This window comes from Oncorhynchus masou, chromosome 33 (assembly GCF_036934945.1).
Source record: "Oncorhynchus masou masou isolate Uvic2021 chromosome 33, UVic_Omas_1.1, whole genome shotgun sequence".
In the NCBI taxonomy this organism is placed as follows: domain Eukaryota; kingdom Metazoa; phylum Chordata; class Actinopteri; order Salmoniformes; family Salmonidae; genus Oncorhynchus; species Oncorhynchus masou.
Genome location: NC_088244.1, coordinates 895,001 through 911,533, shown reverse-complemented (window position 1 = coordinate 911,533; position 16,533 = coordinate 895,001). Strand labels below are relative to the sequence as shown.

The 16,533-nt window shown below is 45.2% G+C and overlaps 1 protein-coding gene across 1 annotated transcript in view; it reads left to right on the top strand.

The window, feature by feature from the left end:
• Positions 1-16,533, top strand: part of LOC135527672 (alpha-1,3-mannosyl-glycoprotein 4-beta-N-acetylglucosaminyltransferase C-like) — a 38,093-nt gene that overhangs the window by 12,319 nt on the left and 9,241 nt on the right. Inside the window, exons 2-3 of the mRNA XM_064956157.1 lie at positions 947-1,047; positions 2,058-2,178. Of these exons, the coding sequence (XP_064812229.1) occupies positions 952-1,047; positions 2,058-2,178 (217 nt within the window). The 5' untranslated portion in view covers positions 947-951. The remainder of the gene's footprint in view (positions 1-946; positions 1,048-2,057; positions 2,179-16,533) is intronic.

The following is a 16,533-nucleotide window of genomic DNA, read 5'->3' as shown; positions in this document are numbered from 1 at the left end:
CCAGTAGATTACTAAGAAAAGCTCATCCGTTGTTTAAAAGTGGTCTTTTTGCCTTTGTGCAGAATTGCCATGTCTCATTTTCATTTTCAAAGTATCTCTGTTTTTAAAAAAGCATTGCAGAGCTGGATACAATTTTAATTTCATCCCCCTGAAAAGATGGAACAAATATTACGGCTTTTTGAAAAGGGTATTTTGTTCTTAAATGATATTGTAAAGTGGAATGGTAGAGTTCTGTCCTTCATGGAGTTATCAGAATTGTTTGGGAAGATCTGCTCAAACCAAGAGTACAACCAATTGATTACAGCATTCCCCCAAAATGGAGGAGGCAGGTGGGAGCTGGGGGAGGTAGGGAACTGGTCTGTCTGCCCAATATAAAGGATCAATACTGGAGGAGGAGGGTGGGAGGAGGTAGGGAACTGCCTGTCTGTCTCTCTACTGCCTGTCTGTCTCTCTACTGCCTGTCTGTCTCTCTACTGCCTGTCCGTCTCTCTACTGCCTGTCTGTCTCTCTACTGCCTGTCCGTCTCTCTACTGCCTGTCCGTCTCTCTACTGCCTGTCCGTCTCTCTACTGCCTGTCTGTCTCTCTACTGCCTGTCCGTCTCTCTACTGCCTGTCCGTCTCTCTACTGCCTGTCCGTCTCTCTACTGCCTGTCTGTCTCTCTACTGCCTCTCCGTCTCTCTACTGCCTGTCCGTCTCTCTACTGCCTGTCTGTCTCTCTACTGCCTGTCTGTCTCTCTACTGCCTGTCTGTCTCTCTACTGCCTGTCTGTCTCTCTACTGCCTGTCTGTCTCTCTACTGCCTGTCCGTCTCTCTACTGCCTGTTCATCTCTCTACTGCCTGTCCGTCTCTCTACTGCCTGTCTCTTTTCTACCTGTCTCCTGTCTCACTTCTACCTGTCTGTAAACACCTACTGAATAATTTCCTGATGTGCTGACTGTGTGTTAGGGGCGATGCGGTGGACCTATAAGAAGAGCGTTACCATGGGAGCAGTCTTCCTCCTCCTCGCCATCCTTTACTTCAGTCTCCCTCTGGACCTCAGGAGCACCGTGGGTACACACACACAATCACATGTTGGCAGTGGCAGTCATTTGCAAAGACACACTGAGGGTCAGGTTGAAATGGATTGAATCAGTGACTGGTGGTGTGTGTGTGTGTGTGTGTGTGTGTGTGTGTGTGTGTGTGTGTGTGTGTGTGTGTGTGTGTGTGTGTGTGTGTGTGTGTGTGTGTGTGTGTGTGTGTGTGTGTGTTTGGGGTTACTTAGAAATGTGCTTGTTTTTTAACAACAATAGTACCCACCATTTTGAGCCTGTAATCGAACCCACAAATGCTGTTGCTCCAGATACTCAACTAGTCTAAAGAAGGCCAGTTTTATTGCTTCTTTAATCAGAACAACAATGTTCAGCTGTGCTAACATAATTGCTTAAGGGTTTTCTAAAGATCAATTAGCCTTTTAAAATGTTAAACTTGGATTAGCTAACCCAACGTGCCATTGGAACACAGGAGTGATGGTTGCTGATAATGGGCCTCTGTACGCCTATGTAGATATTCCATTATAAATCAGCCGTTTCCAGCTACAATAGTCATTTACAACATTAACAATGTCGACACTGTATTTCTGATCAATTTGATGTTATTTTAAATGGACAAACAATGTGCTTTTCATTCCAAAAACAAGGACATTTTTAAGTAACCCGGAACTTTTGTACGGTTGTGTATAATAATTAAACAAGTTTATGGCAGGGCAAGCTGACTAACTGATGGGCTCCAAGCCAAGCTGTTATCTACGGGGAAACCAGGCTGAATGCTGCTGAACCTGACTGCCCTGCCCTGCCATACATGGTCTCCATCCAATACAGAAAATCGCTGTGTTGCTATTCTTGCTGCCCCGTGCATTATGACTCTCACATTAACTCAGAAACTTGTGTGTGTGTGTGTGTGTGTGTGTGTGTGTGTGTGTGTGTGTGTGTGTGTGTGTGTGTGTGTGTGTGTGTGTGTGTGTGTGTGTGTGTGTGTGTGTGTGTGTGTGTGTGTGTGTGTGTGTGTGTGTGTGTTTCAGTGGGTGGAGGAGTGGCAGGTCCGGACTTTCTCCAGCGATGTTTCGTGGATAGACAAGGGAGGTTACCTGCCACTGAACGTCTCTTATCAACTACTGGCAGGAACACCTCCTACTGAACAGAGTAAACACACACCTCCCACTGAACAGAGTAAACACACACACACCTCCCACTGAACAGAGTAACACACACACACCTCCCACTGAACAGAGTAAACACACACACGCCTACTGAACAGAGGAACACACACACCTCCCACTGAACAGAGGAACACACACACACCTGCCACTGAACAGAGTAAACACACACACACCTCCCACTGAACAGAGTAACACACACACACCTCCCACTGAACATCTCTTATCAACTACTGGCAGGAACACCTCCTACTGAACAGAGTAAACACACACACACCTGCCACTGAACAGAGTAAACACACACACACCTGCCACTGAACAGAGTAAACACACACACACCTGCCACTGAACAGAGTAAACACACACACACCTGCCACTGAACAGAGTAAACACACACACACCTCCCACTGAACAGAGTAACACACACACACCTACTGAACAGAGTAAACACATACACACCTCCCACTGAACAGAGCAAACACACACACACCTACTGAACAGAGGAACACACACACACCTCCCACTGAACAGAGGAACACACACACACCTACTGAACAGATGAACACACACACCTCCCACTGAACAGAGGAACACACACACCTCCCACTGAACAGAGTAAACACACACACACCTACTGAACAGAGGAACACACACACACCTCCCACTGAACAGAGGAACACACACACACCTACTGAACAGAGGAACACACACACACCTACTGAACAGAGGAACACACACACACCTCCCACTGAACAGAGGAACACACACACACCTCCCACTGAACAGAGTAAACACACACACCTACTGAATAGAGGAACACACACACACCTACTGAACAGAGGAACACACACACCTACTGAACAGAGGAACACACACACACCTACTGAACAGAGTAAACACACACACACCTCCCACTGAACAGAGGAACACACACACACCTCCCACTGAACAGAGGAACACACACACACCTCCCACTGAACAGAGGAACACACACACACCTCCCACTGAACAGAGTAAACACACACACACACCTACTGAACAGAGGAACACACACACACACACCTACTGAACAGAGGAACACACACACCTCCTACTGAACAGAGTAAACACACACACACACACCTACTGAACAGAGGAACACACACACACCTCCCACTGAACAGAGGAACACACACACACCTACTGAACAGAGGAACACACACACACACACCTACTGAACAGAGGAACACACACACACCTACTGAACAGAGGAACACACACACACCTACTGAACAGAGGAACACACACACCTCCCACTGAACAGAGGAACACACACACACACCTACTGAACAGAGGAACACACACACACCTACTGAACAGAGGAACACACACACACACACCTACTGAACAGAGGAACACACACACACCTACTGAACAGAGGAACACACACACACCTACTGAACAGAGGAACACACACACACCTCCCACTGAACAGAGGAACACACACACACCTACTGAACAGAGTAAACACACACACCTCCCACTGAACAGAGGAACACACACACACCTACTGAACAGAGGAACACACACACACCTACTGAACAGAGGAACACACACACACCTCCCACTGAACAGAGGAACACACACACACCTCCCACTGAACAGAGTAAACACACACACACCTACTGAACAGAGGAACACACACACACCTCCCACTGAACAGAGTAACACACACACACCTCCCACTGAACAGAGGAACACACACACCTACTGAACAGAGGAACAGGAAGTCCAGGATCCAGTTGCAGAGGGAGGTGTTTAGTCCCAGGGTCCTTAGCTTAGTGATGAGCTTTGAGGGCACTATGGTGTTGAACACTGAGCTTTATTCAATGAACAGCAACTCACATAGGTGTTCCTTTTGTCCAGGTGGGAAAGGGAAGTGTGGAGTGTGATTGAGATTGCGTCATCTGTGGATCTGTTGGGGTGGTATGTGAATTGGAGTGGGTCTAGGGTGTCTGGGAGGATGCTGTTGATGTGAGCCATGACCAGCCTTTCAAAGCACTTCATAGCTACAGACTTGAGTGCCACATGGTAATCATTTAGGCAGGTTTCCTTCACTTCGTTGGGCACAGAGACTATGGTGATCTGCTTGAAACATGTAGGTATTACAGACTCAGTCAGGGAGGGTTTGAAAATGTCAGTGAAGACACTTGACAGTTGCAAATGCTTTGAGTACATGTCCTGGAAATCCGTCTGGCCTCTTTGTGAATGTTGACCTGTTTCAAGGTCTTGCTCACATCGGCTACCAAGAGCGTTATCACACAGTCGTCTGGTACAGCTGGTGCTCTCATACATGCTTCATTGTTGCTTGCCTCAAAGCAAGCATAAAAGACATTTAGCTTGTTTGATAGCTTCACTGGACAGCTTGTGTCTCTGGGTTTCCCTTTGTAGTCCGTAATAGTCTTCAAGCCCTGCCACATCCGACGAGCTTCAGAGCCAGTGGAGTACATTTACATTTACATTTAAGTCATTTAGCAGACGCTCTTATCCAGAGCGACTTACAAATTGGTGAATTCACCTTCTGACATCCAGTGGAACAGCCACTTTACAATAGTGCATCTAAATCATTAAGGGGGGTGGTGAGAAGGATTACTTATCCTATCCTAGGTATTCCTTGAAGAGGTGGGGTTTCAGGTGTCTCCGGAAGGTGGTGATTGACTCCGCTGTCCTGGCGTCGTGAGGGAGTTTGTTCCACCATTGGGGGGCCAGAGCAGCGAACAGTTTTGACTGGGCTGAGCGGGAACTGTACTTCCTCAATGGTAGGGAGGCGAGCAGGCCAGAGGTGGATGAACGCAGTGCCCTTGCTTGGGTGTAGGGCCTGATCAGAGCCTGGAGGTACTGCGGTGCCGTTCCCCTCACAGCTCCGTAGGCAAGCACCATGGTCTTGTAGCGGATGCGAGCTTCAACTGGAAGCCAGTGGAGAGAGCGGAGGAGCGGGGTGACGTGAGAGAACTTGGGAAGGTTGAACACCAGACGGGCTGCGGCGTTCTGGATGAGTTGTAGGGGTTTAATGGCACAGGCAGGGAGCCCAGCCAACAGCGAGTTGCAGTAATCCAGACGGGAGATGACAAGTGCCTGGATTAGGACCTGCGCCGCTTCCTGTGTGAGGCAGGGTCGTACTCTGCGGATGTTGTAGAGCATGAACCTACAGGAATGGGCCACCGCCATGATGTTGGTTGAGAACGACAGGGTGTTGTCCAGGATCACGCCAAGGTTCTTAGCGCTCTGGGAGGAGGACACAATGGAGTTGTCAACCGTGATGGCGAGATCATGGAACGGGCAGTCCTTCCCCGGGAGGAAGAGCAGCTCCGTCTTGCCGAGGTTCAGCTTGAGGTGGTGATCCGTCATCCACACTGATATGTCTGCCAGACATGCAGAGATGCGATTCGCCACCTGGTCATCAGAAGGGGAAAGGAGAAGATTAATTGTGTGTCGTCTGCGTAGCAATGATAGGAGAGACCATGTGAGGTTATGACAGAGCCAAGTGACTTGGTGTATAGCGAGAATAGGAGAGGGCCTAGAACAGAGCCCTGGGGGACACCAGTGGTGAGAGCGCGTGGCGAGGAGACAGATTCTCGCCACGCCACCTGGTAGGAGCGACCTGTCAGGTAGGACGCAATCCAAGCGTGGGCCGCGCCGGAGATGCCCAACTCGGAGAGGGTGGAGAGGAGGATCTGATGGTTCACAGTATCGAAGGCAGCCGATAGGTCTAGAAGGATGAGAGCAGAGGAGAGAGAGTTAGCTTTAGCAGTGCGGTAGGATTCAATCTTTAGTCCTGTATTGACGCTTTGCTTGTTTGATGGTTCGTCTGAGGGCATAGCGGGATTTCTTATAGGCGTTCGGACTAGTTTCCCACTCCTCAATACAGATGTTGCCTGTAATCCATGGCTTCTGGTTGGGATATGTACGTACAGTCACTGTGGGGACGACGTTGTCGATGCACTTATTGATGAAGCTGGTGACTGAGGTGGTGTACTCCTCAATGCCATTGCATGAATCCCGGAACATATTCCAGCTGGAGGGCGAGGGAGGCTTTGTATGCATCTCTCTGTGTGGAGTAAAGATGGTCCAGAGTTCTTTTCCCTCTGGTTGCACATGTGACATGATGGTAGAAATTAGGTTAAATGCATATAAGTTTGCCTGCATTAAAGTCCCCGACCACTAGGAGCGCCACTTCTGGATGAGCACTTTCTTGTTTGCTTATGGCCTTATATAACTGGTTGAGTGGCCTTATATAACTGGTTGAGTGGGTCTTAGTGCCAGCATCAGTTTGTGGTGGTAAATAGACGGCTACGAATAATATAGATGAGAACTCTCTTGGTAGATAGTGTGGTCTACAGCTTATCATAAGGTACTCTACCTCAGGCGAACAATACCTCAAGACTTGTTTAATATTAGACACGAGCTGTTATTGACAAAAAGACACAAACTCCGCTTCTTACCAGACGTAGCTTCTCTCTCCTGCCGATGCAGGGAAGATCCCGCCAGCTCTATAGTATCCGTGTTGTCGTTCAGCCAGAACTCAGTGAAACATAAGATAATTCAGTTTTTAAATCTATTTAACCCAAATCAAAATCCTCATTTAGTACTTGGGTTCACCACCTCTGGTAGGGATAACAGCATGTATTCTTTTCCTGTAATGCTTGACAACGTTAAGGAACACATTTGGAGGGATTTTGGACCATTCCTCTATGCAGATCCTTCACATTCTTGGGTTTGCACTTATCAACTGCCATCTCCCACTCAGCCCACAGGTTTTCCATTGGATTGAGGTTCGGCGACTGCGATGGCCATGACCACTGGAATTAAAACAGCCCCAAAACATCACTGACCCCCCTCCATATTTCATTGTGGGTATGAGGTGCCCCTGGACCACTGGAATTAAAACAGCCCCAAAATATCACTGACCCCCCTCCATATTTCACTGTGGGTATGAGGTGCCCCTGGACCTCTGGAATTAAAACAGCCCCAAAACATCAGTGACCCCCCTCCATATTTCATTGTGGGTATGAGGTGCCCCTGGACCTCTGGAATTAAAACAGCCCCAAAACATAACTGACCCCCCCTCCATATTTCACCGTGGGTATGAGGTGCCCCTGGACCTCTGGAATTAAAACAGCCCCAAAACATCACTGACCCCCCTCCATATTTCACCGTGGGTATGAGGTGCCCCTGGACCTTTGGAATTAAAACAGCCCCAAAACATCACTGACCCCCCCTCCATATTTCACCGTGGGTATGAGGTGCCCCTGGACCTTTGGAATTAAAACGGCCCCAAAACATCACTGACAACCTATCTCCTCTGGGCCGAGGTAAGGACTGAAAATGGCAGACGGAAGACAGGGTGGTGCGGCAGGTGCCGCTTCTCATTCGAATGCTGTAATTTTATCTAAACCATCAGGTGTACGCCGATCCCAGCTAAGTAACTCATGCAAAGAGTTAAAGTGCAATTATGTGTTTTATCTCCAGTACTCTGCCTTGATTGTCAGTTATGTAGCTGTTCTACTGATAATCTCAGTGCGTCCTTGCTGGGATGACACAATCAGTCTACTACCGGAGAATATCAACACCAAACACATTGTTTCTCTGTTCCACGGGAGCGGACAGTACACAGCATACCATAATGTTCTGAATAATGGCCAAGTCTACCTCGCTCCTTATTCTACTGCACCGCTTAGGCGTAACAAACACAAGTCCAACATTTACCGGAAACTGTTAAACTACCTGTTCACTACCCTCCTGCTCTCCGGGGATGTACAACTCAATCCTGGGCCCAATATCACCGAGCCAGTGATACGCACCGGAGTGGAGAGCGGTGGATGGCCTCGTCCACTGGTCGTCGCCGCTGTGGAGGTGGGTGAGTGCTATGGTCCTATGGTTTCTCTCGACTCACCCGACTCCAGGATAGATTTTGACTCTTCAAACATACCAGAGTCGCTATATGCGATCCCTGACTCTGCTTCTGGTACGCAAGCTGTTTTAATTAGTTCCCCGCATCCAGTGCAGGCGGGAGGGATTGTTAATTGCGCTACCGAACTGCCCCTAATCAAAACGAAACAAAACGGCCTAAACCCAGCCGTCAGAAAACACAGAAAATGTAACTTTTTTCAATGTGTCAATCACTCTCGAGTCATCTGGGACCCACGAGCTAAGCCCAAGGGACGACCACGGGGGCACTTGAACATTCGTAGTGTCATTCCAAAAAGTGATCAAATTCAACATCTACTCACAGACTCCAACCTTGGATTTCTCTGCCTCTCAGAGACATGGCTCCATAAACACTCTCCATATGCTGCTTTGACTGTGCCTGGCTACAATGTTTTCAGGAGAGACATGATTGAAGGAAGAGGAGGGGGTGTGATGATTTACATTAAAGAACATATCCGATGTAAACAAATTGAGTGGTCATGTGATAATGAACTAGAATGTATTGGCCTGAACGTTACACTGTCTCCCCAAATGTCTTTTACCCTCATTGGAATGTATAGGCCCCCTTCCACCAAAAGTGTGTTTTTCGATCAGTTTAATACCATGCTTAGGGAATGTGATTTTGGGAAAGAGGTCATCTTAATGGGAGATTTTAACATTAATTATGAAGACAAGTGTTGTAGGAAAACCCTCAAACGGATCACTAATACCTTTGACCTTACACAGCTAGTTAAAGGGCCAACCAGGGTGACTTGTTGCTCTAAAACACAGATTGATTTGGTGTTCAGTAATAAACCAGAGAGAGTGACTAAATCATTCAATATGGTTACTGGGCTGTCTGATCATAATCTGACACTTATAGCCAGAAAGCTGTCTAAGAGCAGGTTTAACCTCTCTACTGTTAGAAAGCCGGATCAACTCAGAATACCTAAAAGTGAATTAAACTATTTTGAAAAAGCAATTAAGGGAATAAACTGGAATGATCTCTTGTCCTATACAGACGTGGAAGCTGATAGTCAGGTTTTTCTATCCACAATCCAGACTACAATAAATGGCTTCCTAAAGAAAATCAAATCCAAACCTGGCCAAAAGAGCACTCTTCCTTGGCTAAATGGAGAAATCTGGAAATTGATGAAAGAATGAGATTATGCTCTAAAAATAGCCCTAAAATCTAAATTAGAGCATGACAGACGTAGGTTTACCATGTTGAGAAATAAGGTGATGAAAGAAATCAGACAGGCCAAGGCAAACTTTTTATTAACATAATTGGTGAAGCAAAGGGAAATTCTAAATTGATATGGGAGAATCTAAAAAAGTTAACAGGGAAAGACCATAGTAACACTGCAAAAAGACTAGAAATCATGGTGAATAACAATCTAACACAGGATGCAGTCGAAATAGCAATAGCCTTCAATTCCTACTTTATTGACTCTGTCAGGGTACTGACACAGAACCCCTCCACTGGTTTCTTGGGCTCAGTGCTAGTGAATGACACTCAACCTGTCTTCATCATAAGGGAGGTTTCTGAGTCAAAGGTGAACAAGGTGATTAGCTCACTAAAGAACTCTAAATCCAAAGATGTGTTTGGGTTGGACTCTACCTTTCTTAAAAACTACAGAGTCACTCATTGGCCCCATTACTAAGGTCACCAACACATCTATTGGTCTCGGTGTGTTTCCAAGTGTATGGAAGTCGGCCATAATAACGGCCATCTTTAAATCAGGCGACCCTGCTGACGTGAGTATCTACAGGCCCATTAGTATACTACCTGTGGTGTCAAAGGTTGTTGAAAAGTGTGTAGCAGAACAACTGATTGCCCACCTCAACAACAGCCCCTTCACATTACACTCCATGCAGTTTGGCTTCAGAGCGAAACACTCCACAGAAACGGCCAACTGCTTTCTTCTGGAAATGTGAAGTCCAAGATGGACAAAGGGGGCGTTGTTGGGGCTGTGTTTCTGGACCTAAGGAAGGCTTTTGATACTGTTAACCATGAGATTCTCATCACAAAATTGTCCAAGTTCAACTTTTCCCCTGATGCCTTGAGATGGATGAAATCATACCTTGAAGGCAGAACTCAGTGTGTCAGAGTGAGCAATGAGCTGTCGCCCACTCTTAGCTATGATGTGGGCGTGCCCCAAGGGTCAATACTGGGGCCCCTCCTGTTCAGCCTGTACATTAATGATCTGCCTTCTGTCTGTACTGGGTCTGAAGTTCAAATGTATGCAGATGATACAGTGATATATGTGCATGCAAAAAGCAAACAACAAGCTGCACAAGAACTCACTACTGTAATGGTCCAGGTTACAAAGTGGCTCAGTGACTCGTGTTTGTCTCAATGTGAAAAAATGTGAAAAAAACTGTTTGCATGTTCTTCACAAAGAGGGCAACAGATGCTACTGAGCCAGATGTCTATGTGTCAGGGGAGAAGCTCCAGGTGGTATCCGATTTTAAGTACCTTGGCATCATACTTGATTCCAACCTCTCTTTTAAAAAGCATGTGAAAAAGGTAATTCAAATAACTAAATTCAACCTAGCTAATTTCCGATTTATACGAAATTGTTTGACTACAGAGGTAGCAAAACTGTACTTCAACTCTATGATACTCCCCCACTTAACATACTGCTTGACTAGTTGGGCCCAAGCTTGCTGTACAACATTAAAACCTATTCAGTCTGTCTACAAACAGGCTCTCAAAGTGCTTGATAGGAAGCCCAATAGCCATCATCATTGTCACATCCTTAGAAAGCATGAGCTCTTGAGTTGGGAAAATCTTGTGCAATACACCGACGCATGTCTTGTATTCAAGATCCTTAATGGCCTGGCTCCCCCTCCAGTCAATATTTTTGTTAAACAGAAAACCCAGACATATGGCAGCAGATCCACAAGGTCTGCCATGAGAGGTGACTGTATAGTTCCCCTAAGGAAAAGCACCTTTAGTAAATCTGCATTCTCTGTGAGAGCTTCCCATGTCTGGAATACACTGCCATCAGACACGCATAACTGCACCACATATCACACTTTCACAAAATGCTTGAAGACATGGCTAAAGGTCAATCAGATTTGTGAACATGGTCCCTAGCTGTGTGTTGCCGCTTTCCATGTTGTCTGTTGTCTGTAGCTTGTGAGGTGTGGAAACACTTTGTTGCTTATATGAATTTTGTCTTGCTGCTTTTTGTTCTATATTGCTCTGTCTGTATGCTACGTCTTGCTTGTCCTATGTTGCTCTGTCTGTATGCTATGTCTTGCTTGTCCTATGTTGCTATGTCTTGCTTGTTCTATGTTGCTATTGTCTATATTGTAATTGTTTTTAATAACCTGCCCAGGGACTGCGGTTGAAAATTAGCCGGCTGGCTAAAACCGGCACTTTTACTGAAACGTTGATTAATGTGCACTGTCCCTGTAAAAATAAAAATAAACTCAAACTCAAACCCCCCTCCATATTACACCGTGGGTATGAGGTGACCCCCCCTCCATATTACACCGTGGGTATGAGGTGACCCCCCCTCCATATTACACCGTGGGTATGAGGTGCCTCTCCTTGTATCTCTGTTTCAACACCAAACATGCCGATGCTGTATCTGACCAAAACGTTCCATTTTTGTCTCATCTGACCAGAGCACCTTCTTCCAATCATAATGTAAATGACGTTTGGCTCCAAGCGCTTGTGTCTGTGTCTTGGGGTCAGAAAGAGCTTTCTTCTGGGAACCCTTTCAAAGAGCCTGTGGTTGTGGAGGTGGTGTCTAATGGGGCTTTCTTCTGGGAACCCTTTCAAAGAGCCTGTGGTTGTGGAGGTGGTGTCTAATGGGGCTTTCTTCTGGGAACCCTTTCAAAGAGCCTGTGGTTGTGGAGGTGGTGTCTAATGGGGCTTTCTTCTGGGAACCCTTTCAAAGAGCCTGTGGTTGTGGAGGTGGTGTCTAATGGGGCTTTCTTCTGGGAACCCTTCCAAAGAGCCTGTGGATGAGAAGGTGGTGTCTAATGGGGCTTTCTTCTGGGAACCCTTTCAAAGAGCCTGTGGTTGTGAAGGTGGCATCTGATGGTGCTTTTTGAAACCTGGTGACCCCAAGACGCCACCAAGGACTGCAATTCTTTCACAGTGATTCTTGTCCATTTTGTTGCTTCTCTCACCATCTTCCTCCCTATCTTGGGGGGCAAAATGCCTTTGCTTCCTCAACCCATGAGGTTTTCAAATGTTCCATATCTTTAGAATGTTTTAATAATTGCCCTGACAGGGCTCAGTGGTATATTCAATCGTTTGTGGATCTTCTTATAGCCATGACCAGATTTATGAAGGTCTACCACCATCTGTCTCTTTGAACTGCCAGTTCCTTTTTCTTCATGGTGTTGGATGACAGAGGGATATTGCATGCCTCTACCCTAGTGAAACAGGAAGTAGTAGTTCCTTAAAACATAGATAAACTTAAATAAGTGGAATGTAGTTCCTGGTTTAATTTTGGTAGATGTTATTTACAATAATATTTAAGGGTGTCATTAATTGATTTTTAATTTAAATTAAATCAAGCAATTATTTTGGTTGGTTCCATTGAAACATTAATAAAGTACAGTATTTCTCACATGTTGGTATTTTGAATTTATCTCTATAATTATATTGTTTATATTTGTTTAAAGTATTGTTTGTGCATTGCCAGTCAGGGGTGGCAGTAATTTTGGAGCCCACTGTACCCTACAGTACATGTCAATGCATACACACACACTATCTAGGTCCAATAGGGGAGAGGCGTTGTTCCGTGAGGTGTTGCTTTATCTGTTTTTTGAAACCAGGTTTGCTGTTTATTTGGTCTCTATATAATACTCTACACTTTCATGAATTTGTTCTGGATTTGGGGACTGTGAAAAGACCCCTGGTGGCATGTCTGGTGGAGAAAGTGTGTGTGTCAGAGCTGTGTGTAAAATGACTATACAAACCATTTAGGATTTTCAACACATTAATGCTTCTTTAGAAAAAGAATTGATGCAGTCAGTCTCTCCTCAACTCTGAGCCAAGAGAGACTGGCATACATAGTATTTATATCAGCCCTCTGATTTATGTACAACACCAACAAAACAAAATAGCACAGTTGGTTAGGAGCAGAACGGCCCTCTGGTCTCTAATTGTTTTATATTTTTTTTAATTTGTCAGGAAATGCAGCTCCGTCTCAGGTTCTGCTGTTGTGCAGTGGTTGCACAGCCTTTCCTCTACAGGGAGCCAGGTTTTCCTGTTTCCCTTCTCAATGGCAAGGCTGTGCTCACTGAGCCTGTACTTTGTCACGGTTTTTCTAAGGTTTTGATCAGTAACTATGGTCAAATAGTTAGCCACGGTGTACTGCCGATTTAGGGCCAGATAGCGCTGCATTTTGCCTTGTGATTGTGTTTCCCAGGTAATGCGGTTTTGTTTTGACTGTTGTAATTTGGTTTATTCTGATTAATTGGATGGTCTGGTCGTGAGGCTTCAGTGTGTTAGTAGAACAGGTTAATGAACTCAGCCCCAGGACCAGCTGGATGAGGGGACTGAGGCTTCAGTGTGTTAGTAGAACAGGTTAGTGAACTCAGCCCCAGGACCAGCTGGATGAGGGGACTGAGGCTTCAGTGTGTTAGTAGAACAGGTTAGTGAACTCAGCCCCAGGACCAGCTGGATGAGGGGACTGAGGCTTCAGTGTGTTATTAGAACAGGTTAGTGAACTTAGCCCCAGGACCAGCTGGATGAGGGGACTGAGGCTTCAGTGTGTTAGTAGAACAGGTTAGTGAACTCAGCCCCAGGACCAGCTGGATGAGGGGACTGAGGCTTCAGTGTGTTAGTAGAACAGGTTAGTGAACTCAGCCCCAGGACCAACTGGATGAGGGGACTGAGGCTTCAGTGTGTTAGTAGAACAGGTTAGTGAACTCAGCCCCAGGACCAACTGGATGAGGGGACTGAGGCTTCAGTGTGTTAGTAGAACAGGTTAGTGAACTCAGCCCCAGGACCAGCTGGATGAGGGGACTGAGGCTTCAGTGTGTTAGTAGAACAGGTTAATGAACTCAGGACCAGCTGGATGAGGGGACTGAGGCTTCAGTGTGTTAGTAGAACAGGTTAGTGAACTCAGCCCCAGGACCAACTGGATGAGGGGACTGAGGCTTCAGTGTGTTAGTAGAACAGGTTAGTGAACTCAGCCCCAGGACCAGCTGGATGAGGGGACTGAGGCTTCAGTGTGTTAGTAGAACAGGTTAGTGAACTCAGCCCCAGGACCAGCTGGATGAGGGGACTGAGGCTTCAGTGTGTTAGTAGAACAGGTTTGTGAACTCAGCCCCAGGACCAGCTGGATGAGGGGACTGAGGCTTCAGTGTGTTAGTAGAACAGGTTAGTGAACTCAGGACCAGCTGGATGAGGGGACTGAGGCTTCAGTGTGTTAGTAGAACAGGTTAGTGAACTCAGGACCAGCTGGATGAGGGGACTGGGGCTTCAGTGTGTTAGTAGAACAGGTTTGTGAGCCTCAGGATCAGCTGAATGAGGGGATTATTGTCTTTGCTCAGCCCTTGGCATTGCAGGGTTTGGTAATTTTATAAGAGGGGGTCATTGTATTGTTTCCAAAACTGAATTGCTATTTTATTTTATTAATAGTGGATATTGGCCTAATTCTTGCCTGCATGCATTGTTTGTAGTTTTCCTCTGGACATGTCGGAGAATCTTACAGAACTCTGCATGCAGTTTCAATGGGATGTTTGTCCCATTCGGTGAAATCTTGTTATGCAAGTGGACCCCAGACCTCACTGCCATAAAGTGCAATTGGTTCAATGATACATTCAATTAGTTTTAACCAAATGTTAATAGGTATTTCAATTTGAATTTATTTTTAATGGCGTAGAATGCCCTGCATGCTTTCTCTCACAGTTCATTCGCTTCCTCGTTTAGGTGTCCAGTTGAGCTTATTATTTAACCTAAGTAATTATAGTGTGTGCAGTACTCCATATATTTAAACCTCAGTAATTGTAGTGTGTGCAGTACTCTATATATTTAAACCTCAGTAATTATAGTGTGTGCAGTACTCTATATATTTAAACCTCAGTAATTATAGTGTGTGCAGTACTCTATATATTTAAACCTCAGTAATTGTAGTGTGTGCAGTACTCTATATATTTAAACCTCAGTAATTGTAGTGTGTACAGTACTCTATATATTTAAACTTCAGTAATTGTAGTGTGTACAGTACTCTATATATTTAAACCTCAGTAATTGTAGTTTGTTCAGTACTCTATATATTTAAACCTCAGTAATTGTAGTGTGTACAGTACTCTATATATTTAAACCTCAGTAATTGTAGTGTGTACAGTACTCTTGTTATGTACTTGAGTGAAGACCCAAAAGCGGTTTTAACAGAAAACAGAGTTCTTTTAATGAAAAAACAAGAATGGCATAGATCCTCTTCCGACGTTGTCAATGGAACAAAAGAACGTTAGTAGAGTGCAGGATGCACCTGCCAGGCAGACTCCGACAGGATAGGACAAGGTGGAAGCAAACGAGACGATAGCTTGCTTCTGGCATGAAAAACACAAACAAGAATCTGACACCGAAAGTAGCAGGAACAGAGAGAGAAATAGAGACCTAATCAGAGGGAAAAGAGGGAACAGGTGGGGAAAGGGTGAATGAGCTAGTTAGGGTAGATGTGGAACAGCTGCAGAAGGAGAGAAAGAGAAGGTAACCTAATAAGACCAGCAGAGAGAGACAGAGTGAAGAGAAAGGACAGGAACAGACATAATAAGACATGACAACTCTATATATTTAAACCTCAGTAATTGTAGTGTGTACAGTACTCTATATATTTAAACTTCAGTAATTGTAGTGTGTACAGTACTCTATATATTTAAACCTAAGTAATTGTAGTGTGTACAGTACTCTATATATTTAAACTTCAGTAATTGTAGTGTGTACAGTACTCTATATATTTAAACTTCAGTAATTGTAGTGTGTACAGTACTCTATATATTTAAACCTCAGTAATTGTAGTGTGTACAGTACTCTATATATTTAAACTTCAGTAATTGTAGTGTGTACAGTACTCTGTATATTTAAACCTCAGTAATTGTAGTGTGTACAGTACTCTATATATTTAAACCTCAGTAATTGTAGTGTGTACAGTACTCTATATATTTTGTACCATTTGAGAACTAATACCCTGAGATCTGGATCTTCTTTGGAAATTCATTTTTTAAATCTTTTTAAGGTTTACTGCCAGGGCCCAGGTCTGGCAGTACTGCTCTAGCAGGTCCAGGCTCTGCTGTAGGCCATGTGCTGTGGGGGTTTACTGCCAGGGCCCAGGTCTGGCAGTACTGCTCTAGCAGGTCCAGGCTCTGCTGTAAAACAAAAAAAACAAACATACAGTCAATAATACAGTATAAACAA